Here is a 26,425-nt window from a genome sequence, read left to right as displayed (position 1 = left end):
CAGCTCCCCACTGCCACCTTCAGCAACAAAACTGAAATATATTACATAAATGCACTACTCCAGCCACTCAGTTTTCTGCCTTCATAGCTAGCTCCCTCACCAGAGCAGTACGCTTTCATACTTCTTTCTGTGTAAACACCACCAGCATTGCAGGACAGTGGGGAAAGAGTTAAGGACAGCTGTGAAAGTTGCTTAAAGAAATAAGCAGTCAGAAGACAAATACAGTTCTCAACTATGAACATTTATTAAAAGTTTGATCAAAGTAGTTTTATTCCCAAGTTTTGTTTACAAAAGTCTAACAATTTCCCCAGATAGTCAAAGATTAATTAAAGGACTGAGATGGGATTGCATTAGTGCATAGAAAGCAAATCTGGTCTATAAAAGTTAAAATTAAAAAAACAATGTGTAAAATTTTAGGTTTTTAATACATGAAAGCAATTGCTAGTATGGCAGGCAGCGTTCACGAATGTGTTGTTACTGCACACAATGTGAAGTTGTTAGATGCAATACTGGCTGTTCTCTAGGCTTATGGTTTTTCCTCCTAGAGGCAGAACCACTCCCTCTGCCCCAAACTACACAGCTCTTCCCCCCGCTCACCATGGGCCATTTCACCTTGAAGCACCTTTCCAGCAGCTTTTGCAGTTGCTCTGATCTGTGCACAGCTGACCAGAAGTGAGGGGCGCCTCTTGCAACCGCAGCACTGCGCTGTGCTGTCTCCTTTCCGCTGCTCGGCATCAGGCGTGAGCACACATCACACCTGATTTTGCCCAAAGGATTTGAATCAGTTGCCTATCACAAGATAATTTGCAAACTGCCATGGAGCAGGCACCCAGCTGCAGACAACCCCGTGCAATGGGCAGAGGCAGGGGTGCACATCCACCACTGCAGACAGGGTGTTGCGTATCCAGGCCACGGTGGCCAAACCAAACATCCTGCACCTACAAAAGAATGCGAGAGAAATCTAACGCACACAGAGCTGCTCTGTGAAGGCAGCTTGTGCCAAAGCTGCTTTTCTTTTCAACCAGATTAGAACTTTGCTCAACCAGTTTGACCAAAGTCTCTTGGAAAAAAGTCAGCGGTTTAACTGAAAAGCATGCAAAGCTTTGGCCAGATAGTTTAAGCTTTATTATGGCAACAGTATGCCTGCCTCCATATTGAAGTTATGCACTTCCCTGTTGCCTTGAGGACACTAAAACCCTGTAGAAGCAGCACTTCAGCAGCACAATGAGAGTCCTTTGCTGCTGAATTCCATAGCCCTGTTGTGCTACGAAGCCCTCTAGCCCTTGCGTCCACTGTATTTGGCACATCTGTAACTTCAAACATTGTGTATAATGCACCAAGGCTTTGCTGTAGTTAAGACACACAAGGTGAACAGAAAAGGAGAAAACATCCAACCAGAGCAAACAGAACATGAAAGTAAGTAACAGCATTTCAGGTCTATCCAAGCAGTACAGATACAAATTCCTGCAGAGCAAGCACACAGCCAGAGAAGGAAAGGAAAACAAGTGAGAGAATACAGCCATTACACGCAGAACAAACATACTGGTGTAATGGAACAATAGTCCCTCAAAGATAGTGAATTCTTTTTGACCTTACGTGGGGATGCTGTGGGGAAATCATGTGAAAGGTTAGTAAAACAGCTGTGTCATTATGCAAAGTCAGGTCTGATTATCCATTAACTGCTGGTCTCCCTTTACCAATTCGAAGCAAGACTTCTATGCTGGAATTCCCAATTATTACAGCTGGTATGTCTTATAGCCCAAAACGTTTCACTTGGGATTATTTATCTAATGATTAATAGTAATCTTTTGGACTAGGTAATAAAGTCCACTTCGACCCATTGTTGAAGATAACAGGTACACTGTCCCACTGTGTTTGGTGCAGGCTACAATGGTGGATCACTTAGATTGCATCAAAGTGTAATTCTAAACATAAGTTTAATTTCTAAATTTGGGTATCAAATGTCTTACTATATATTAGAAAACATTTTTATGTTAAAGTGTTTAATCTTGAAAGAGCTACACAACAGGTAATCAGTCTCCCAGAAAAGCTTCTGCTTGCAATTAGAAAAATTCATGTACAAAACTTATGGGCCCAACACTGGATTTTTTGTTCATGCCTTTTTAACGTTAAATGTGTTTTTGTTCACACTATTTTTTCTTCCCAATATAAAGAAGACTGTTTGCTCAATGCATCACAGAATGCACCAAAACACTGTAGCTGTTGCCTGGTATTTGTGCTATTTAATCTAAAAATCAGTCACAAAGCAAGCACCAGGAAAGTATTTTTTAAGGCTTAGATCAGTTAAAAATAGTAAACCTGGAGCCGAATCTTGCTCTGCTCTTCAGAAACAGATAATCTGAGTATTTGCTTTGCAACTTCTGAGCATAGTAAAGTAAAGATGATCCTTTCCGATCCCACCAGGTCTAGATATAGGTTTTGCCATAAACTTAGTATTAACCCAAAGAACACAGAGACATAGCATTGAACTTCTGTTTTAATGGTCTCAAATTCTGTGACAGATTTTTGGTCTCAAGTTTCCATTTTAAAAAATTTACCGATTTTAAAGACTAATAACTTAAACTGCCACGAAACAAATGGTCCACAAACATTCCTTTCCTTCTGAAGCTTTTACGATGCATTGTAATCATTAACCAGTCTTTCACTATTAAACTTAAATGGCCAATTGAGACAAACAGTTCTGAGACCGTTCTTCCACCACTGATTAAGACTGAGGTGGCAGCTGCTGTACAGAATTTTCATTTAGCCTTCTGGGCCTTCTGGGCAGACTTTGTGACCTTGCCAGCTCCTCCAGCCTTCTTGTCAACTGCCTTGATGACACCAACAGCGACCGTCTGCCTCATGTCGCGTACAGCAAAACGACCTGAAAACAAAAACATGTTTTATGACTTTTGTCTAGAGCTACAGAACTCAGAGTGGAAATCCCACAGCAGAAACACGCAGCTTGGGATAAGTGGGCAAGTGCTGCTCTGAGACCAGACTGGGACAGAGACATCACCCTCTGCAGAGTATCCCTGTACCACTGATGTTTTGGTTCCACTTCAAAGTTTCAAGTCAAAGCTTTTAATGGCATTTCACAAAACACAGTGCATCCCAAGACTTGAAATAAAGGAGTGTCTTTTCTAGAAAACAGTATTAACACACTTTAGGAGATGCCTTACCAAGAGGAGGATAATCAGAGAAGCTCTCAACACACATGGGTTTGCCAGGGATCATATCAACGATAGCAGCATCTCCAGATTTCAGGAACTTGGGGCCATCCTCCAGCTTTTTGCCGGAACGACGATCAATCTTCTCTTTGAGCTCAGCAAATTTGCACGCAATGTGAGCAGTATGGCAATCCAGCACAGGGGCATAGCCAGCGCTAATTTGGCCAGGGTGGTTCAGGATAATGACCTAGGAAACCAAGGAAGATAAGTTAGCATCAAGATAATTTTGAACACTGATGTGTCTTACAAAGCCAAAGAAATTAATGAGATTTGCATCAAGCAAATTCATCTTAGAAGCCTATGTTACTTTATAGCTTAGCCTACAACTGAAGAAAAAACAACTCTTATTTCAGAATATAAAGCTACATTTAAACATCCTCCAACAGCTGCAAAACATACCTGTGCAGTGAAGCCAGCAGCTTCCATTGGAGGATCGTTCTTGCTGTCACCAGCAACGTTGCCACGGCGAACATCTTTCACAGACACGTTCTTAACATTGAAGCCAACATTATCACCAGGCAGAGCTTCACTCAGGGCTTCGTGGTGCATCTCAACAGATTTCACTTCAGTTGTTACATTGACAGGGGCAAATGTAACCACCATGCCTGGCTTCAGCACACCAGTTTCCACACGGCCAACTGGTACAGTACCAATGCCTGCGAAAGAGAAGCAACATCAGTAATTCACCTTAATGAATGTATGCCCTTATTAGAGAGAAACACTTAAAACAAATACATGGTTCTAACTTGAAAAAAAACCAGCTCTTGGGGAAACGCCTGCATTTCTGGCCCACACATCAGCTCTTGCGGTCAAGTGAGGAGCATTACAGAGAACACATACCGCCGATTTTGTAGACATCCTGAAGAGGCAGACGCAGAGGTTTGTCAGTTGGACGAGTTGGTGGCAGGATACAGTCCAAGGCTTCAAGGAGGGTGGTTCCGCTGGCACTGCCGTCCTTTCGGGTAATCTTCCAGCCCTTGAACCAGGGCATCTGTAACAAAAACAAGCCCAGGAATAAACTGACTGCCAAATTAACAATACAAGGCTGAAGAAGACTAAGTGGTGTATCTCAGCATTCTCCCAATCCCTGATTCCATAAGAATTTTTAAATCTTAGGATCTAATTCTGAACCTTGTCACTTCCAAATGTAACTTTTAAAAAGCATGTGCGTTTTATAATTCCATAATTTATCTCAATAATCCTGGATTCGTATCTTAAAAGAAACAAATGTCAAACCTACATTAGAGCTAGGCTCCAACATGTTGTCGCCGTTCCAACCAGAAATTGGCACAAAAGCTACAGTGTCTGGGTTGTAGCCAATTTTCTTGATGTAAGTGCTGACTTCTTTGACAATCTCTTCATATCTCTTCTGGCTGTAAGGCGGTTCGGTGGAATCCATCTTGTTGACACCAACAATCAGCTGTTTCACACCCAGGGTGTAGGCCAGAAGAGCATGCTCACGGGTCTGCCCGTTCTTTGAAATACCAGCCTCAAATTCACCAACACCAGCAGCAACAATCAGGACAGCACAATCAGCCTTTGAAAAGAAAGAAAGCCCACAAAACCAAAACATTAATTACCGTGCTTGTGCATTTGTCAACGTTATTACAAGAACTCCCCTAAACAAGGAACAACCTTCCTGAACTCCTCAAATCATTGGTTTTATTTACGTACCTGAGAAGTTCCAGTAATCATGTTCTTAATGAAGTCTCTGTGTCCAGGAGCATCAATGATGGTGACGTAGTATTTGCTTGTTTCGAATTTCCAAAGGGAAATATCAATAGTAATACCACGCTCACGTTCAGCCTTCAGCTTGTCCAAGACCCAGGCATATTTGAAGGAACCTTTGCCCATCTACGGTTAGAAGAAAACCCAGTTTAACTTTTGCCCCCGTTTTTTTAAAAAGAAGTTATTTATCTGCATTTACTTCACAACTATCACATGCTGGCTAAAGAGCAAAATCTAAGAATAGTAAGTGAGTAAATGACTTAATACTGGAGGACACTGCTGTTCATGAAACAAGCAACAAGATCCACTTGGCACTACTAGTGAGAGATGCCAACTGTTTTCTGTTTATTGAACCTGTTGACACTAGCCCCATTGACAGCTTGTTAATTGTGCTAACGCATCTTAACGATGGAGCTCCTGAGCTGAGTGCTACTATCAAGTGTCCTTTACAAACTTAAGTTCTCTCACTAATGCAATCCTTGTGATAATCAGTATTTTAAGTGCCATTCTGCCCAACATCTGCCAAATTTTTATTCTGTAGTGTTATTATTAAGATCTGTGCTGTTATTACACAGAAAATCTAAGCGGTGAAACTTCCTGATTTTGAGATTGAACCTTAATAGAGCAACTCCTTTTAATTCCATTCTTCACTACGTGTATGCACAGACTGAACCGGGCAACTCCACCCAACTTACAATTCCAGATGTAACTGTCCACATGTAGCTTTAGACCACCTTTCCCTTCCCTTGCTCTACGCTCCACAATTGCAGCTTCTCCAACTAACACAACGGAGGATTGAACACTTAAACACTTGTTCAACCTCGGCGACAACTGCAACCCAGCTGCCGCCCTGTGGCCACGCAACACTGAGCCACTTGTTCAGCTACCAGGGCAGCCACGGCCAGACCAGACTGCCTCCTCGTGGCCACCGAGCACTCTGCAACTTCGCTTTGCAACTAGGGGTCTCTCTGTTCATTCCTGCACCCCGAAATTTTGCTGAGTGCCAGCCCACAGGTCCACGCACCTCAGCCGCTTCCTTCTCGAACTTCTCGATGGTTCTCTTGTCGATGCCCCCACATTTGTAGATGAGGTGACCGGTGGTGGTGGACTTGCCAGAATCGACGTGGCCGATGACGACGATGTTGATGTGGGTCTTCTCCTTTCCCATTTCGGATGTAGTTTAGTTCTTTCTTTCGGCAAAAGAGAATTGACACCTAAAAGTTCCGCAGAGAAAAGCTGGTTACAGTTCGGTCCCGAGGGGCAGCGATGGCGGCGCCACATGCGGGGCGGTCGGGTCCGGCCAGAATGGCGGCCCCGCCCCGCCGTGGGAGGGGAGGAGCGCGGAGGGCGGGCCGGGGCCCCCTCCGAGAGCCCCTCACATCGCCCCCTCCCCGGGCTCGAGTTACCCCGGCGGCGGCAGCGGCGGCCGGGCCGCGGGGCGGCGGGAGCGGGCCCGCCGGGCAGCGCGGAGGGCGGGGCCGCCCCGCTCCTTTGTGTGACTCACCCCGCCCGGGCCGCCGCGTCCTCCATTTTGTGGCGCTGGCGGCGGGCGGGGAAGTCGAGCGGCCATTTTTTCACTCGTGCCCCAGCCCGCCGCCCCCCGACGGCCCCCGCACCGACCCGCACGGCCCGGGCCCCCCACCCGCGGAGCACTGCGTGAGACGCCACGCACCTCCCCCTCCACACCCGCACGGACACGCCGCTCCCGGGCCCCAGCCCGGGCAGGGGAGATGTCCGCGTGGGAATCGAGGAGGACGACGCGCCGCCATCTCGCTGCCCCGCACCCCTCTGCTCACCCCCCTGGCCCGCTCCCCTCATGCACCTCCGACCCCTACTCCCTCCCCAACTCGGCCCTCACTACGCCCGGGGCTCAGCGCTCGCCGGGCCTCCGGGGTGCGTGCGGCGCGGCCCTCCCCGGCCCGGCCTGGCAGACGTGCCTCACCTACTGGGCGTCGGCAAACCCGGAGCGAAAAGACCGACGGCGTGAGCGCCGCCCATTATATACCTTGGGCAGGGGGCGGGGCTTGGGCAAACGTCACCGCTCCCGGCGGCCCCGCGGCCCCGCCCGGGCACGGAGCGCCCCCGCCCCCGCCCCGTGGGGTTCTGTGGGACCGGCCTTGTCTGCCCGCGGGGCATCGCCCGCCTGGCCCAGCCCGGCCCGGCGGGGAGCGGGGACCCGCCGTGCATCGAGGGGCTGCGGCGGGAAGGGCAGCGGTGCCCCCTCCCGCGTGGGGATGGCGGGCGGGCGGGAGCGGCCGCCACGTCCGGGAGAAGCGGGGCAGGACCGAGCGGGCCCGGCCCCCCCAGCAGGGCCCAGCCGTACGGTGGGCCCGGGCACCGGAGGGCGCGGCCGGCCCTGCGTTGTGGCTCGTCCGGGGGGCCGCGGCGGCTGAGGGGAGTCCCCGGGGAACAGCTCCGGGTGAATTCAGTAGGCCCCTCATTAGGGACACAAAGGAACGAAATCAGCGAGATAAGAAACGTTCAGTGAGTTACCCTGGCAGGTCGGCTAAACATCACGGCATGCGAGACCCCCCCAGCCCATTACCTTGTACGTGTCCCAGAAACAGAGGTGGGGAAGGAGAGGGAGAGCAGGAATTTCAGGAAGCTTATTACACCAGAATAAAACAACAACGTCTGGCTTACAAAAAAACAAAACAAAAAAAAGCAAACAAACAAAAAAATAAAAAACCACAAACAAACAAAAAAACCCACACCAAAAAATCCTATCTTTTTCTGTTTTTGTTGTATCATTTGAGAACAAAAGTTGACTCGGCTCAGAAAACTTTGGCACAAAAACACTAATCAAGGTGGACGCACTTCCAGCAATACTGCATCTGAAGTGAAAATGTATTAATCACAATTAATAAGCACTCAGCCATGCGGCTTCTGTGCAAGAAACACAGACTGCGAGAAGTGCCCCTATAATGTATTTTCTCATGACAAAACCGTCAGCCATAGCAAATTACTTTTAGAATCAAGGCAATGAGGAGTCACAAAACAGATCTCAACACCAGAAAAAAAGGCTCTCATGATTGCAGTGGATTGTTCTCTGGTTTTCTTGCTCCTGACTGATGTAAGAAAATCCATTAAATATTCAACATCTATACCTATTCAAGACGAATTAATCTGAGAAGCTGAACCATGTCTTTATTATTTTTCAACTATCTGCAAAGCATACAAGCTACACAGTCAATTTTCTTATTCAGCTACATGATATGCCTGTCAGGAATAGTTACTTACCTATAGACAACTATAAACCTATTTGTTTGTATGTGCTTCAGGTTGGAGTTGTAAAGCATGGAAATAGGTTCTTGTTCAAAAACAAACAAAAAAGAACAACATAACAAACTAATAATAAAAAAAAAACACCTCATGCATCTACACATCTACAGTTTCACTTGACTCAAAGTTTCTCTAGCTGAGATAAAACCCAGCATCAAATTCACTAGTGAGCGGTAAACTCAGTATTACATGGTTTGATATGGAATTGAAGTGCTTCCATGATTTCTGCTACTTTTGCACATGAAAGGTAAAAATGGTGCATTAAGTAAAAAAAAAAAAAAAAAAAAAAAAAAAAAAAAAAAAAAAAAAAAAAAAAAAAAAAAAAATTTGAGAGATGTCACTAGAGAAGATGCTGAGTTTAGAACACATATTTTACACAAATAACCGGTTTCAGAGTAAACCTGCAAACAGGTTCTGATGTCATTAAACAAACACTGATTTTTAAGAAAGGAATAAAGTAATCAAGTTATTATCCCTTCCTATGGTTTTAGGTAGAGATGAGTGGGGGGGGTGGAGGGGAGATAGAGACGGTTCAGCTTTCCTGAAAACTAACCTTTAGGGGCATTTATTAGTGAATACATTGCATATGAAGACACAGTAACGAGGAGATGAATCACTTTCTGGAAATGGAAATTCATTATTGTTAAGTGATTTAGTGGCTCAGGTTAAAGACCTAAGGGTAATATTTGGTAAGAAAACTAAGCAGCACTTTTTGGATCTCCTGTAAAGGGAACACTGTTTGTAAACACAGCTAAAAAGCTTTATTCTTCAAGATGGTTTGAAGTTAGCTTCTAAAATGTGTATTTCAGTGGGGGGGATTTTTAAGGGATGGATGTGTCAAAGAATCCATTCTCATGAAAACGTAGTTTTAAGACTTCCCAAATGTAGTCAATTATTTGTGCCTCAACAGGGAGAGAAGAAAGGAAATATGTTACTAATTTCTTATATGGTCCATACTCAGCTGCACATTTCTTAAGAAAGTGGTTTTTTAGAAGACTATTTCATAAGTAAAGGTTTTTGAACCAGGTATTTCTTAAGAGAGCAATTTTTGTGGTATGTACATAGCTGAAAGCTATGAAAGCTGAATTTGGAGTACAAATTTTTAACCATGGCCCTAGTTCAAGTTTACAGGAGTTTTTTTCCCTCCATTTCTTTAACTGAGTTTTTAAATGAATTTTATTATTTTCTCTTTTATCTCACCAATGCATGCTTTTACTCTCTCAACAACCAGTGTATCTCTCCTTGTCCATTCTATTAGCAGAACATTCCTATTATCAATCTCACAAATATTTATACAGCTGGGGACCTTCAGATATATGAGTAGCCTCACATAATTCAGGGGAAATGCATTCTGAAGAATCCTCTCAGCTAACAGAAATAGGCATACCCTGGACTAAATCCTGTATGCAAACAGCCTGTTAAAATTTCAGATTTTATTCATTTGGCAAAACAATATCTTCAATACGAAGCATTTAGGAAGAAACAGATAAGAGATTTCAAGAAGTCAAGGTCTTTCAGGCTGTGGAACAGTGCTTATTCAATCCAGACTGACTTCAGAAATAGGAGGACTTTGTGGGCAAAAATTACTCATTCTCCTTTAACCGCTGGTGAGCATGTGCTAAACTGAAATATCCAAATCCCGCATGTGTCTCCAGTGTAAGAGCACACAGAACCTGTACAGGAACCACTATTTTAAAAGAGTTTTGAATCTCAGATCAAATTATATTAATATGAAAGTTATGCTGTCAGTATAGCTAAGCCAGATACTGTAGCTTTAAAACATGTTACCTGGATTTTGAGATCACAGTAGATACTGCAGCATTACTTTCATTTTAGCCAAATTTTCATGTGGCTCCAGTGCATACAGAATGTGCTCTAAGCTTAGAACACAGTCACAGCCAGTGAAATCACGCTAGGAAATAAAAGGTGCTCACTGAGCATCTCTGAAGAATTTTAACTCTCTATATGTGTGGGAATGGCATCTTTTTTGGTCAGACTCCTGCGTGAAGATGAAGGTAACTGCCGCTTACACAACAATTTTAACTGCAATGACCAAGGTCACTCGGGAGTGTAAGCAAACAGACTTTATAAGCACAAGACTTTAAACACAGATTTGATAAATACAGTTAAATCAGCCTGACTGTATATGAAAGAGGCACTAAGATTTCTTGAGGGCACTTGCAGAAAGTGTGATGAAAAGCAGTCCAAAGTTACCAGTAAGTAATTAGTCATTAGCAAAACCAGATTCTGGTACATAGCCCCATTTTGTAATACAATTAGCTTCATATTTATTGTGAAATGCTTTCTATTTCCTATGTTACAACTATCATGGTATTTTTTTTTTACAATCTTCTGTTTATTAAATAAACACCCAATTAATAGAATAATGGTGTTATTCATATATGAAGAGGATAGACAGAAAACCCGCTTTAAAAAAAATTTAACTGAACAGGGTGAGTTACTTGAAAAAAGCTACTTTTGAAAGTTATTTAGCTCTGTACAAATAACTGCATTTTTATATAAATGAGATTGCTTGATAAAAGAAAGAAACAACAGTAAATACACTTTAAATTACTGTCTTAGTAGACAGCACAACTTACACCTCTCCATCCTTGGAAGTTTAAAACTTGAATTGAATAAAGTCCTCAGCAACCTTGTCTGATCTCATAGCTGACCTTGCTTATAGATTCATAAAAGAAGGTCTTGGAGGTATAAGAGCATTGCCTTCAAAACTGTTGAGAGTATCATTGGGATGAGCAGGCAGTAACAATTTCAGTCTCCTGAATAACTTAACATGAGCCTCTTAAAAAGTCACTGTTTCCCCTAAGACAAGTTTCCTCTGGGAAGCACTGCTGTTCCAGTTACAGCATTTACAACAGGTGAAAGGTGAAGGACTGATGCTTAAAGGATAGCCTTATTTAAAAAAAAAAATCCTTTGGACAATCTTTTCAAATCACATTTATCCACAGCACAAGGAAGCTCATTTATATGGAATGAGTTGTGATATTGAAGGTTTCGTATCAGACAGAGTGAGTATACTGCAAGGCAACCAGAACTAACAGCTGTATTTAAACCAGTGTTCTGTTCTCTGGAAGTCTGCATTTGTGAGCTAGAAAATGAAAGTATCTGATTTGGAGCAGAAGTATCCTAAGCAGGGAAAAAACCTCACAGGTGGCTGCTTCAGAAAGGGTGTCCTGGAACTGAACAGTGAATGGAAAGATACATGCAGACAGACAGATGAATTCAGGTCCAAGAAGAATTCATTCATTTAAACAAAAAGTGACCCTTCACTTGCAGGCATCTGACAAAACTTCATAAACTTCATTAGTGCTAGGCTAATTTACACCAGCTGGTGACCTGGCTCCAGGCAAAAAGCAGAATTACTAGACACTAATGCAGAATAAAGGTGAAGGGCTGACGAAGTAACCACCATTATGGAGAAACAATATAATTTGTTTAACTGTTCTGTGGTTTTGCATTAAGTGTTTTTCAACAGCAAATAGACTACAGCACTTACTCCTCTTCCCCAAATGGAATCACATTTTTACTACATCCCACTACCTTCTGGATATCCTAAATGAATGGTAAGCCCTTCTAGGAGTTCGAGATTTAACAAATACCCTAAATGGGAATATTGTGTATATATATATATATATATATATATATATATATATATAAAATAAATATAAATATATATATATAAAAGAAAGTGTTAGTTATTGAACCTAAATCCACTGAGTGAAGATAGTTTGGCTCTTGTTCTCAATTTATTATGAACCTCCAAAATTCCATTTTAAAGCTCTGGTCTCTTCTGCTAAAAATCAATTTGCCAAAAGCAATGTATTCATCCTTTTGTGCTGATAAGCCTGTGACAAAACTGTTAAATGGGACCTCAACTCCTTACCCACTGACCATACCGAGCCCTCACAGCAACTGAGTTATGCTCTGATAACTTTGTTTAATGTTCACTTATCAGGTTAATTTTGCAGCCTCACTATAGTAGGTTTGGAGCTGGCTTGTGCACTTCCCTAAAAACCTGTAAATCCTCATTCTCACCTTGCAGACCTTTTGTATTCCTGCCTTTCTGCCTCTCCATGTAAAGGCAAGTTGTCAAGGAAGGAGACAGTCTATAAATAGATTCCTAGAAGGGGTTTATATGAATCAAAAAACTCTGAGATACAGTTTACGGCTGCAAGGGAAAAAAACATAATAAAGGTCACTTTGGTACAGACTGCACAAGTATGCTACAAATTGGAGACAATGGATGGATAGCTCAAAGGAGGAAAAAGGGCAGTGCCTGAGACTTGGACTGGTAAGGATGGTGCAGATACATCCAGCTGTGTCACTGTTCACTCTCCCATCTTGACATTGCTGTGGTTTTGACATCACTCAGGCCATAGGATCAGTTTCCACTGCAATCACATGTACATCTTGCTTGCTACGTGGTAACCGCAGTAACCAGAAGTGGTGCAAGTCAAGTAATTTAGAAGCCTTGCTCAGATTTAGTTAATAGAGCATATGCTTGACATTTATTCAGTGAATTTAGATTTGAGATGATTAAAGTTTGGAAAAGTTTCAGGGGAGAACTATGGGAATAAATCTAGATCTGGAAAAATACTCACATTTGACCTGTTCAATCTGTATTGAGTTTAGTGAAAGCCAGTTTGGCTTAGTCTCCAGGATTCCACAAGACAGAAAATTCTGTAAAGGAAGAATCACAAGTCTGAAAACAAAGACACAAAGAAGATTCAAGCTTGTTGGTAGTTAAGGTAGAAATAGAAACTGCTTATTTGTAAATGTCAATGAAAGCAGTAGCAGCTTGCTTAAAGCAGTAAGCCAACAAATGAAGAAATGCTTAATATTTAATTATGTCAGTAAAAAAAACCCCAAACACAATAAAGGATCAAGAACTTGATTTGGGGGGAGGGAGAAGGAACAGGGGCCATTTACTTAAAATTATATCTATATTTTTAGTTAGCTGACTGTTAATACAGTCTCTGAAATATTTGGCCAGATGAAGCTATCTCTGAACCACTACTGATTATCATGGAAAGTTATGGAATCGAGAGGTTCCAGAAATCTAGAAAATAGAAAAAAAAAATCAGGAAAGAAATAAGAAAATAAAGCACAAGTGCTGAAAGAGAAAAAGCACATTGGTCTAATTGCAATTCCTGGAAAAATATATTGGAACAAATGAACTATTTTTAGAAGATAATAGGTTGATAAGTAACAGAGCCAGACTTGTTAAGAGCAGATTGCATCAAACTGATCTTGTCTACTGTGACAGGTTTAACAGGCTCAGGGAGGGGGAAATGTGGATATCATTTAACTTATAGGAAGATATGATGCTTCTTACAGGCAATTTGCATAAGTAAGCTCAGCAAACTTTGGACAAAAAAATGGGTGTGCAGGATACCAGCTGAAAATGACGTGGGCTCAAAGTAATTGCTAATATCACTATGAAAACTTGTATCAAATCATTTTCTGTGGACACAGACATTATTCCACTATACAAATATACAATTGTAAACACACACAAATGGTAATTTTAAATTTTATACTTGGGAGGAAAGGGGCAGGGAACACCTCTGACAACTTCAGAGGTCAAGAAGAAAAGCCAGAGTAGTGTAGGCAAGTAAAGAAAAAAAGGTCTAAAATAATTAGAAAACAAATTAAGGTTAATATTTGTCCTTTGTAAGGTACAGTACACTGCACAAACACAGCTAAAGTAGCAACTACCCAGCAGTCCAGTATAAAAGGACCTGGGGTTAGAGTGGATCACAAACTGAACATGAGTCAACACTGCCATACTCTTGTGAAAAAAGCAAACATACAGAGGTGTATAAACAGAAGTGCTGTGAGATATGTAAAATAAACCTTTCACTTTATTCAGTACTCATTAAGGCCTCTGCTGGGATACTTTGTCCATACTCTTCCATCTTGGGAAATATGCTTCCAGATGATACCTAGAGGCAAAAACACTGGAACAGATTCTGTGGGCAGCTGGTAGAACGTCCATTATGACCCAACTTCTTACAAGCACCTAAATACCTAGAAAGAATGGCTCATTTATAACTAGTACTTACTTATTTCTACATATCCAAAAGTCTCTTCAAGCCTTAATTTCCATAGGTTTACATTACTTAGAAGATCTGTGTGGTCACAAATGAATTTCTTATACCATAATTCCAGCCCATGTTGTTTAGCTTGGTATGGAGGCATCTTCACGTTTTTAATGTGTTGGAATCAACTGAAGGTCAATCTTTTTAGTTACAGTAGTCACATCTGAATGGAAATTAATGAATATTTCAACCAGTAATCATGCATCTCGCTGTGTAAATTCCCTCTTCCACACTAGATGATCACATACAATTTACTGAAAACCAAAAAGCTGGTCTAATATAACTAAGAAAGAGGTGTGGAAGGAAATGGAATAGTCTCTCCTAAGCTCTAACCAAGAAAGACTTAGGTTAAAAATGAAAAATGGGAGAAGAAATTTTATACCACAAACTCATCCTGCCACTGCATTTGGCGAGTTATGTTAAGAGCTGTTAGGAATAGAGTACATTCCTGGCACGATGTTATAAAGTATTCATTCTGTAGTATTTTCTTATCAAAATGAAATGGTGGAAAACATGTTTGTTTCCTCCAGCAGTTTCTAAACAACTTCTAGAAGAATGCTAAAAAGCAGTGCACATGACTTTCCCACAGGCAGTGATACCATGACAGGATCTATCAGCTAAGTGGTATTCCGGGGGAGGTCAGTCCATACGCGCTGCTACCCCTCATGTTCCCTTCAGCAACAATGCTTTTGAGAAACAACAGTTGTGGTTTTGCAAGGCAATCCACAGAGGAACAGCATTTCAGGGGTTAAAATCTTGCACCACATGTTGTATAAAGTAGACTTCGCCCTCTTTAAACCCGGAGCAGGTGTTGAGTCAGCTCTTTGCACTTAGGCCAGACCTCAGAAGACTGGGAGCCACAGCTGACACGACATCCTGTCTGGCCACCACGACGGAGGATACCCAAGTGGAGGGCAGATGAAGGGAATACAAACTGTAGAAGAGAGATGCTTGAGCTGTGGCTTTCCCCACAGCCCAGAATAAAAGTAAGATATGAAAAAAAGACAGTATGGGCTAGCAAAAGATTGCAAAATGATTCACACCAGCGAGTCATGTGTTACTGTCCTCTGCTGCCTGAAACAGGAACTTTCCTACGCTCAGCAGGAGGCAGCCTGTGCTACTGAAGCTGTGAATAGCACTCAGGGATCCCCTTTGTGCAAAGCAGGAAGAGCTAGAAGGTCTATCTTAGTTACCGGGCAGACTCCATGGCACAGTCTGTGCAATTCCTAAGGCAACCTGAAGTGAAAAGCACACTCTGAATTTTAAATTCTGTATGCTGTTTTTGATTTAGCACAGAGAATATTAAATCACTCCCAGCTGTTTTATGTACATACACTGTCATTCACCACAGAAAACCTCACTGTGTGTACACACTACATACAGGTATGAATACTATAATAATAAAACATGTAGGGATGCACATAAGCAATGGCTCCCCCACTTCCCCCACATTTGAATGGGGGCCCCACTATCTAAGGTAGGGGTCCATTTGTATGTGTGAGTGAAATAGCAGTTGTAAAAAAGTGCTCCTTCTCTAAATTTAGCTCTGTGGAGTCATTAGAGATGAAGTGCGGTATCGCTATTTATGGGAAATAGTTCATACTTGCTCTGCAAGCTAATGCAGTCTCATTTACCTCACAAAGCTGTGCAGTGAGTCATGAGACCCAGCAACACTCACACTCCCATAAGCACTACGGAAGCAGAAACTCTTACTCACTTACTTTCCCCTTTTCTTCTGGGATATTCCTGAAAAAGCATCCATTAACAACAGCTCAGAAATTACATTTCTCTGAATCAGACAGTGACTGGTGTGGGTAAAACAAACTGTAACATAAAGGATCTGAAAAGTCTATTCCACACTAAGGTTTTAATTTTTTTGCTTAAGCTTACATCCGAGTTCAGCAATTTAAAAAGTGTTATTCCATGTCAAAGCTAAACCTATGCAACTTGAAGTACCTGCCAGAAGAATTGCTTTTCTCCTCTATCAATCCAAAGATTTCCTTCATTGGATCTAGTGATTGTATTTCTAGTTGAAAGAGGAGTGGGATCAATGAACCTATTCACAGGAAAACTTGTTTTGTTTTTGGTTTCTATTCAATCATTCAGATGACCAAATTAACTTCATGGCCACATGATTCCCTGATTCAAACCACAGGAAGCAAGATATATCATTTAGGTGTCAAGGCTCAGTTACATCATTCTAGCTACAGAGTGAAATTGCACTCTCATTTATTTATCCTCCCAACTATGCCATTGTAACCATCAAGTCAGATCTAGACTGTGTCACATACTATACATATTCCTCAGAAGCCCAGACCTGCAGTTCATGCTTAAAACCTGTGAAAATACATTTAACTCTTTCAAAAAGATTTTGAGTATTTTTTCCATGCCAAGTCTATTTTTTTCCAGTGCTAATTCTTAAGTATTCATTACTCAGCACAATACACACAAAACAAGAATTATAATTTACAACTTCAGAAATTTACAACAGTATAGTATTGTTTTTCACTATATGCATGACTAGGTAACATCAGGCCATCTTAGTGTGACCCCAATCTTATGATCTCTATAGTCTCTGAATTCTGGGTTCTGAACCAGGAATTTTTCTACTGTTGGTTTTTTTTCTTTTCTTTTCTTGCTATAAACATGTACTGCTAACAGGAACTGGGGACCATCTCAAAGCATACAAGCAACAACAGACAACACCCAGGTAACACCCGCTGATCTATTAATGGCAGTATGCAACAATTATATCTCATCATGTATTGTTCACTTTCTACTCAATTATTTTAATATGTTTAAAAAAAAAAAAAAAAAAGAAAAAAGTTAGCACCACCACATACTTTCACTGCATCTTGGTGTTAAGGAAACCTCCCTGTGTGACCCTCCAGGAGCCACTCTGGCAGTCACACTGGCAGCACCTGAGCTAGGACCGAAGTCCCTTCCCACTACACCCCTCACACTCACGCAGGCAGATCAGGTTTCCTTACCTGCTCATCCCCAAGTTTCCCACAGCAGAGTGTCAGACATCCAGATCCTTGAACTAATTTAATCGTGGTGCACCCAACAAAATAACAGCTCGAGCTGGTGCCTCTGAGGAGGGACAGCGAACAAATGAAGTCCCATACTTTTATACCCTCACTCTCAGAGCAGAGGGAAGTCTGGGCTCCTGTGGTATCTCTGAGTGTCAGGTCACCTGGCTGGGCCACAGGTCCCTGGGCCCTTTGTTATGCGAAAGGTCGGCAGTTCATGGCCCCTTGCCTTGGCCTTGGGGTCCCACCATGCAGAGCTCAATCTGCAGCTCACACTGCAGCTGCACACCAAGCTGCCTGCACTGAATGTATTCCTTGACATTATATACACACCCTTTAAGCAGTAGTTGTCAATACTCTGTCATCTTAGGTAGCTTTTTAAAAACATATCAAACAAGGATCCTTTCCGTTTCAGTTTTACGAACCACTCTGTTCTTCCCTATTTTCTCACTTCCTGACAATTATCAAAATTGCATTTTGATATCCAGTGACTGCCTAAAGCACAGTCTAAGGTGGGAGGGATGGGTGTGGTGGTGGTGAGAAATCACTGCAAAAGAGACAGAACAGCAACTTTTTTTTGATTATAAGACCAACTGCTTCAGGGCTTCTTTAAAATGCAATATGAAAGCAAAACCATGACAACAATCTTTGCCATGGCTTTGAAATTATGATTTCAGCCAAACCAGCAGTTTCTAAACCGTTGTCAATGCATGTTCAATGTATCCCAGAATGCCAGCAGTGAAGTGTCTCACGTACTTTCTCTCTGACTTGGCTCAGAGAAAAGCAACCCAGACCATGCCTGGAACACAGGCAACACCTGTATCACATGTACCAGAGAGCCTTTCCTACTATCCATGGGATATATGGGCATATCAATTTACCCATTTGCAAACATGGCCAGAGTATTTGTTTTAAATACAGAAAGTGCAAATTAATTCAAAGTGAAAAAGAGAAACCACAAACCTGTGTGAAAAAGCCCCAATCTGTTTTTCACTATGCAGATTACCAGAGAAACCCGGCATAACATACAATGCACATCACCCTTGTCTTACTTTAGTGTAAGTATTAAGAGGGTTTGAGGTTGTTCTATCCAGCTACTCTCAACAGATCAAAAATCACTCCTGCTGCCATCCAGGCAGCAGTGGAACTGGTTTTCAGGGGTTATTAAGGTAAACCATAGTGATTAAGCATGATTTATAATCCTGTCGTTCTTACAACATGATAGGCAAGTCTCAATCCAGAAAGTTTTAAAAATATGATCTGTCATCACCATACTTGAGTGTTGGTATACAGTTCTCAGTTACCTTCTAATAAGCACGTCAGAGGTTTCAAAATAGACACGAAATTCCCAGTAGATGAATTATAAAGCAGGTCTCATATTACTTCAGCTGGAGCTACAAGTAAAACATGTATCATTATAATCACATTTTTTCTGGTTAATTTGAGGCATATGTAGTTTCTGTTGCAGTGCTACATTTGTTACCAATGTAACAAAAACAGCAGAGTTAAAGAAAATTTAAAAGGGTTAGTACACACACACAAAGTCATGAACCTGAATCCTTGTCAGACAGGAGAAAGCAAAAAAAGCAAGAGCAGAGAGCACACCCCTGCGTACCAGGAAGTCATTGTTTGCTGTGAAAGTGAGATGAAATGCAGATGTAGCATAGAAACTGCCACAGGTGCAGTGATTTTAAGTTTTTCACTTCCATGGCTTGGTGGAATACAAAGACAGAAGGCTTGGTCACCAGAAACAAAGAACAAAAGTAACCAAAATAAATTAATCAGTTGGCTCTAGAAGGGATAAACTTAATAAAACTCTATAGACAACTCACCTGCACTGGAAATTACTAAGAGTAATACCACTTGCAGTATACAACACATAAACATCTGTCTTCTAATTTTTTCCTCCTTGTTAAGCAAGACAGCTTAATCCAGTGTACTTATGCATGCCTTTTCTCATATTTTATACATTGTTGAATGCTGTTTTAAAAGTGAATAGCTGCAATGCGGGGATGATAGCTATGTATGTACTTACTAAGAAGAATAGCACGATTGATTCACATTCTATATCAAACAATAAGAATTTGGATACTATTTTCTTTTTCTGAAAGCAGAATTACACTGCACTGGAAATCAGAATTATAGTTGCCAGTTTGTCCTTTAACTGAAATGGGCTAGCCTAGCACAGGCTCAACTTGCATCATACCAATACCCCTTAAAATCTTTTTAACTTAGCTGATGCATATAACATGAAGCTGATTTTATTCAGAAAACGGATACTGCACTAGCCAGAGGCTTTTGCTGGAGCAGGTGTTATCCGTGGCTGCAATATCTTGCCAGTGATGCTGCTTCTTACTGTGCCAGAGCCACCTGTTTTTCAGATCCCTAGTTTGTGCCTTCATAAAAATTAGCTGTTGTTTAGCTTTTGGTTCCTCTCCTGTGTTACCTTTTTTCTAGATGTGCAAGCCTTTCATGATGGAACCAACTGTATATTTAGTCTGACAAACTACAATATGAGAAATCTGCTCACCTTTGCATCTCAGCTGTCCAGGACTGAAATCACAAAAACTTGCTAAGCTAACAGTCACAAGCCAATTGCTGACTCTTCTAAAGCTCAGGGGCTACAGACCCTCATTTGCACAGTACAGAGGCTTTGAAGAGCAGCAAGTTGCTCACAGTACTGGTTCACATTCTGCAACTGCCTCTCTCCCCTTATCTCTCCTAAGTAGCTCTCTGTTACACTATCCCATCTCAGGAACAAAGGGAATAAGGCATTATAACACCAGGATACTACAATAATTCAGATGGCTAGTAAAAGTAGTTATTGATATTTCATTATAACATTAACATATTACTAACCAATACATCTGACTACCTATTTAAGGTAATTTTTCTCTCTGAAGGACTCAAGTAGGTCTACTCAAACCCACACAGGAGCACAACTACCACTGGGCCTCCTTCCTTTTGAGGATGATAATAAGGGTTAGGGTTCAGCTTGAAACCATTTTCATTTAAAGCAAAGGCTCCAGGACACAATTACAGCTGGAGGCAGTGATTTCAAACAAACTGTGTTTGAGGTGTGGAGGGGCCTCAGAGAATACTTTGGGGCATGACTGAAGCCTATTTGGGAAGTTTTGATACACTTCTTGACAAGTAGTTCTCAGATCAAAATCAAGTGCAGTAAAGCCATCATGCAGAAAGTGGAAAATATTTTACTGACTAAGCTAACTGAGTTGCTGATCGTGAGATTTTTGAAGGATTAGCATTTTAGGAGAAATTATTTCCATCCCATTACTTTGAATTCTTTTAGTGATTTATCTATATCATTTTCTGTGCCTTCTTATACATGTGTGAATTGCCTCCGGGGCGGCTGGTAGGAGGGCGGGTGCTGGCCGAGGACAGCCGTGCTGGGGCAGCAGCCTGCCATGGCTCTCCATTGTTGCAGAAGCATGCACCAGCTCAGCACTGCCCCGCTGCACTCTCTAAATCCCTGCTTTTGTGTTTCCTCCCTGCCAGAGATAGCTGCTCTCAGCAGCCTCCTTGCCTGGAGCACCGACACAAAGAAATGTTCAACTGCAGAATTATACTTCATGACTCGGCTGAAAGGACACAAGTCAAACAGCAACCTCCTCAGAACAACCAGAGCTGCGTATTAACCAACCATCTGTGCACACCGTTGCGACTTTGCATCGTATTTTGTGATTCAGAAGAATTAAAACAGACAGAGGAAGAGGAAACCCGTAGAGAGCTTTATTTTTACCTCCTGTAGGAAGACATCTGCCTTTGTAAAAGTGTGTTTGTACAGGTTGCACATGCTCTGAACAGTGAAACTTTCATCTGGGCTTCAAAGTGGCACACTTGCTATTTAACTTTCATTGCGTAGAAGCAGACAGATGGATTTAGTTTGGAATTTTGTTTTGGTCTGTTGCCTTTTTTTTTTTTTTTTTTTTTACTATTAGATCCTCAGTTAGAAGTGAAGCCAGCTGCTTATAATTGAATTCCTGCAATTCAAACTGGTTGCTTGCATTTTGACCGCTTATTTAATACAGTTGGTATTTAAACGGTCAAAAGTAACCTTTGAAGTTAGCACCCCGTTAAGAGGGGAGCTGGGGGGAGGAATCAGTTTCTGTGGCTTGTGACTTTAGCATGTTCTTAGACTGAATGAGGAAGATTGCTGTGGATTGATTTTCACAGCCTGTTTCAGCAAGAAGGGATAATTTGAATCCCAAGAATGTTGCAGCACATGCAAAGTTACAGATATCTGTGACATCGAGTGAACACACTTTGCACACACTTTGAATGGGATAGTGAAAACCTCAGCTGCTGCCCAGCTCTAGAGACTGTTCTGCCCACATATGTCCATTTTTAATAATAAAGTGCTGGCTGCCCACAGACACCTACAAAGGCCTTTAATATACAGCTGCCTGGGCCCCGTGTTTTCTTTCTAAACTTTTCACAGCTCCACAAACACTACGCAGTCCTTGTTCTCAGTGCTTGAGGATGAGAGGACTGACAAGTTGGGCTGTTCACAAAAAAAGCAGTCCATCTTGTTTTAAAACAGGGAGTAAGCACTGATTATATAATCCCCCCCGCCCCGTACCTGTGATAGAAGGGGGAAAAAAGCTGATTTTCACCCTCTACCTGCAGGAATTCAAGGCCACTTTTCCCATGGGAGGGAGAGTTTATGCCTGCGACAGAGAACTGTGGGTTCTGTTGCTGGCAACATGCACTTCATGAGTTATGTATGACAACACAGCTTTGCCACATACCATCTCCTTTGCAGATTTGGCTTTAGGTCATGCTACAGCAAAATAATTTAGCAGCAACAGTTGCTTAGAGTATCACTGGCATCAACACAACTCTACAGGGAGGTGTTAAATTTACACCACTATCCCTGTGTGAATATTCTTCCACCGTGCGATCCTTCTCTGCTGCTCTGTATATCTTGTATTTGGCAGTTTACTTTCAAAATCATGCAGAGGTGCTTAGCAATTCTACCATCTATGTATTAGCCATTCAAATATCTTAATTTCCGTTTTCCCCCACAAAAGGGCTTTTAAGCTTAAGGAGAAGTTATTTTCATAGCAGAAAATATTAATGTAAGTAACTGCATTGGAAGCAGATTCCAAAGTATGCTCATCTCTAAATACAAAAGAAAAAAAAGACAGACTGCACTAAGTAAACAACATTCCAGACAAGAAATTAAGCCTCTCCATAGCCATTCTAAATAAATTTATAGTTCAACTTACAGGTGAAACAGTTACCCAGTTATGGATATTTTAAAAAGTCCTTCAACTTCAGTCTCAGACCTTTAATCAGGCCTCCTGACTGCAGGACCAATGATTGTGTGAAGTTAATGGCAGTTATGATGAAGGTAATGACAGAAATTTGATGGCAAATCAGATTAATTCCTCTATAATTGCTATGAGCTTGATTTCCCATCCTATCTGAGCAGAGCAACACCAGAACAAACACCTTTTTTCTACTAGACAGCAAAAATCACCCTCCCCTCCAAATTAGCATGTCCTTTCCCAGATGAACAAAACAACCAAGCAAGATGCATTGACATGCATATCATGCAAATCTGAAAGCATCATAAGTCAGTCAAGTCAAAATTAAACTGTATGAATGTACAAAATGTCACTAAGTGAAATTTGCCTTTAAGATCATTCAGAAGACTGACATTTTTTGGTGTTATTAAAGGAAATGCCCTCCTTCCTTTTCTTGTCTCCCCACTTTCCCCCTCTGACTCTTCACGCAAAAGAAAATTTGAGTGTTTTCGCTTAAATAATAGCATTAAAACTACATAATGCTCAGTGGAACTGACAGGCTTAGGTCTTAGAATAGAATATTTCATTTGAAAGGGATCTACAATGATCATCTAGTTCAACTGCCTCATCATTTCAGGGCTGACCAAAAGCTAAAGCAAACTATTAAAGGTCCGGTCTAAATGCTTCTTGAGCATTGACAGGCAGTGTCAGTCACAAATTGAGCTGCAAAATGTACTCCATTTCAGTTTCCTTTTAAAGATGGCCACAGCAATGACTCTCTTTATGTGGTCACACTATCTCACATAAATTACTTGAATTTTTTAGAATATTTTGTTTACCCTAAATTGCTTACAAATTATCAATCTTGCTTTATTTCCTTCTAATGAGTAAATAGAATCATAGAATAAGATGGGTTGGAAAGGACTTCTGAGGTCATCAAGTCCAACCCTTGATCCACTACAACCACAGTTACTAGACTATGGCACTGAGTGCCACATCCAGTCTGTTCTTAGAAAACACCTCCAGGGACAGAGAATCCACCACCTCCCTGGGCAGCCCATTACAGTGTCTGATTACCCTCTCTGAAAAAAATTTCTTCCATGAATGCATGAAAACCTCTTTTTTCCCCTTCAGCAGAGACTGTTTAAACTTGTAGATAGAGAAGGCTGATGGTCAGGGAAAAAGGAGTGGGAGAAAGATGGTTGTTTGTCTTTTTTTTCTTTTTAATTTTTCACATTCCCCTCCCCCCCAGTCAAAACCAAACAAACCCTCTCCTGCTCATCTCTTGAGTCTTCTCAGCTAGCAACATGATTCAGAAATAGAAGACTAGTCATTTACTGCTAGCATACTTCGGAAGAAGAGGTAGAGAAATATCAACAGAACCATGTTTTCCATCCGAAAATATGACCTTATGTCTGACTGAGATAAGCTTATTAAGTGTCTACAATGGAATTTAATTTAGGAAAAGACCAGAAAAATTATCATTTCATTTTCTACTCTGAAGCTTCCATGTGGAAACTTCTGTATAGTACAAAAAAAGATTTAAAGAAATTTCCTTTAATGAAACTTCCTTCCAAGAACACATTATCAAAGGCTATGACCACTTCTCACTCAGTTCTACTCTATAGCAAATGGCTACTCTTTAAAGGAGCTCAGGCAAACAGAATTTTGGCTTAATAAACTACACGTTCTTTCTGTTGCTATGTCTTGGGCAACTCCCAGGCACTCTCTCTTGCAGTGTGCTGCAACCTGGTACAGGTCATGTTGCAATAGGAGCAAAGTTATAATTATTCTGCAGTTAATCTACATTCACTTGAAAATGCACACCAATTCTTGAACCTTCTTTGATTACTCCACTACCAGAGTTCTCAAGTTTTGTGTCTGATCCAGGCCTGAACTCTGCCAATGTGCAATCTTATTAAGTATGCCACTGAGAAGTAAAGATCATCTCCAAACTTTGGAGCTTACACAGGATCAGGAAAAATAACACATGCAACTCTTTTAGGACAGCACTGCTTAACTGAAAAAGCCAAACAGTTAAAATTCACCATGGAAATAACTTTCCTCAAAGAAATGCAATCTTCACTGGTTTGAATTATGACTTCTTTGAGAATCACATTGGCCAGATGTGTATTGGAGCTTGTTAGCAATTACCAAGTGTTACATTCAAGTCAGATCAATGGTTTTACATACAATAAAAAACTGATTTGTCAGGAATGTGAATCACATAAGTGCAGTTTTAGTTTAAAACATATGACCAACCACCATTATGGCAACTTTATAGAGGAGGAGAAGTAAAAATGTTGCAATGGGGATTTAATTGGGAGGGTCTCCAGTGTCTCACTTAATAGAGTGTTATTTTATCCTCTGGCATGCCTTTGTGTGCTTCCCCCCATTTCCCTCCCCACCATTTGCTACACTTCCACAATTTAAATAACTGCTAGTGTCTTCCTGCAGTTCTTTTTCTGGCTATTTGAAACTTACAAAATAATGTTAATAACTAAGATAAAGTCTAAATAAATGAACCCTTTCTTAAGCTATATTACAGCATTATAAAGATATAGTCAATTAGATACAGAATTGTAGAAATATTGATAACTGTTGTATGAAGCATGAAGTGGGCAAATCAGGAAAGTGTTGACTCTGTCACATTGTGATTAGTTAAACAAATGCATTCAAAAATAAAACCCCAAAGGCTCGTTATATTTCTTCATATAAAAGAGATCAAGCATGAGGCTAACCAACTTCTCCTTAAGTAGATATCCCTATATCTTCAGGATTATCTATGTTGCTGTTGATAAATATGCCACTGCTAGTGTGGTGATCTCCTCCCCTTGGGCACAGTAATAGCAAAATGCGCTAATACCAAATCATTCATGTCACATTATATCCTTTCCTTAGCCTCAAGTCAGACATATCCTCCTCAGTATAACAATTCAGGCCAGTACCCTTGTACTAACAGAGACACCATCTTTACTGACAGGTGTCAAAAAAGGATTTGGCCAGCCTATGACTGTTTGAGTGAGAATCACTTTGATTGATTTGATTTGGTTTGATTGGATCCCTTTTAAATCATGTGATTTAAGAGTAGACATTCAGCTCTTTGAGACAGAGGAGAAATGGGAGACTCTCTTAATATGCTACTTACTGTAACAGCTTACAAAACACAATAGCAGTGTCTTAGTTGTGATGGTTGAGCACAAAATGTAAAAGAGGAAGCCTAAAGTATAAAAGCACGTCTCTTTTTCTCTGGTGCTCTAGGTGATCTAACAGAAGATACCACCTTTCCATACAAACTGTTTTACTTTTCTGTATAATGCATAGGCTTCCTCACCCCCCGTTTTCCTTCCTGACAAATGCTAAAAATATCAGAAGACCTGGTAAACTCAAAGGTTAGCTCATTTGTCATGGAAGCAAACATTCCCAGGCAGTGAAAGAGAAGAAACTGGCACATAAGTAAACAAATGATTGAGAGGAGGAGCGAGGAAAAAGATACATCACAGGACCAATTCAACTTCTGGGAAATTAACTAAGGTGACCCTTTCACACAGCAAATACATTTGTTACCAGTTACAGAGGAACATGTAGATGGGGAAGCACAATGCACAGATGCCTATAACATTATGAAGAGTTATATAAACTTTCACTAGTTTAGCATGGAAAAAACCTACATAAGTCATATTTGTTGGTGTCAAATACTTCAAACTTCTTTAAGGTGCATAACTGACAAGTGGTATCATTAGAACCAGTGAATTGAAAAA

General features: G+C 41.2%; 1 protein-coding gene across 2 annotated transcripts; it reads right to left on the bottom strand.

Moving 5' to 3' along the window:
• Positions 1–2,479: 2,479 nt before the first annotated feature.
• Positions 2,480–7,006, bottom strand: EEF1A1 (eukaryotic translation elongation factor 1 alpha 1). Of its 2 annotated transcripts, none has more exons than XM_027884205.1 (8): positions 6,901–7,006; positions 5,983–6,172; positions 4,905–5,084; positions 4,471–4,767; positions 4,071–4,221; positions 3,630–3,886; positions 3,183–3,417; positions 2,480–2,884 (listed from the first exon to the last, which is right to left on the bottom strand). In XM_027884205.1, exons 2-8 carry the CDS (start codon positions 6,124–6,126, stop codon positions 2,760–2,762), a joined length of 1,389 nt encoding a protein of 462 aa, XP_027740006.1. In that variant the 5' UTR covers positions 6,127–6,172; positions 6,901–7,006; the 3' UTR covers positions 2,480–2,759. The 2 variants fall into 2 exon arrangements, with proteins under 2 accessions (XP_027740006.1, XP_027740005.1); XM_027884204.1 differs by having other exon boundaries at positions 6,896–6,999.
• Positions 7,007–26,425: the final 19,419 nt, after the last annotated feature.

Source organism: Empidonax traillii, unplaced genomic scaffold (genome assembly GCF_003031625.1).
Source record: "Empidonax traillii isolate 1590-97213 ecotype Southwest subspecies unplaced genomic scaffold, ASM303162v1 scaffold139:size1643147, whole genome shotgun sequence".
NCBI lineage: Eukaryota > Metazoa > Chordata > Aves > Passeriformes > Tyrannidae > Empidonax > Empidonax traillii.
The sequence above is the reverse complement of the archived record's forward strand: the minus strand, read 5'-3'. Positions and strand labels throughout refer to the sequence as shown.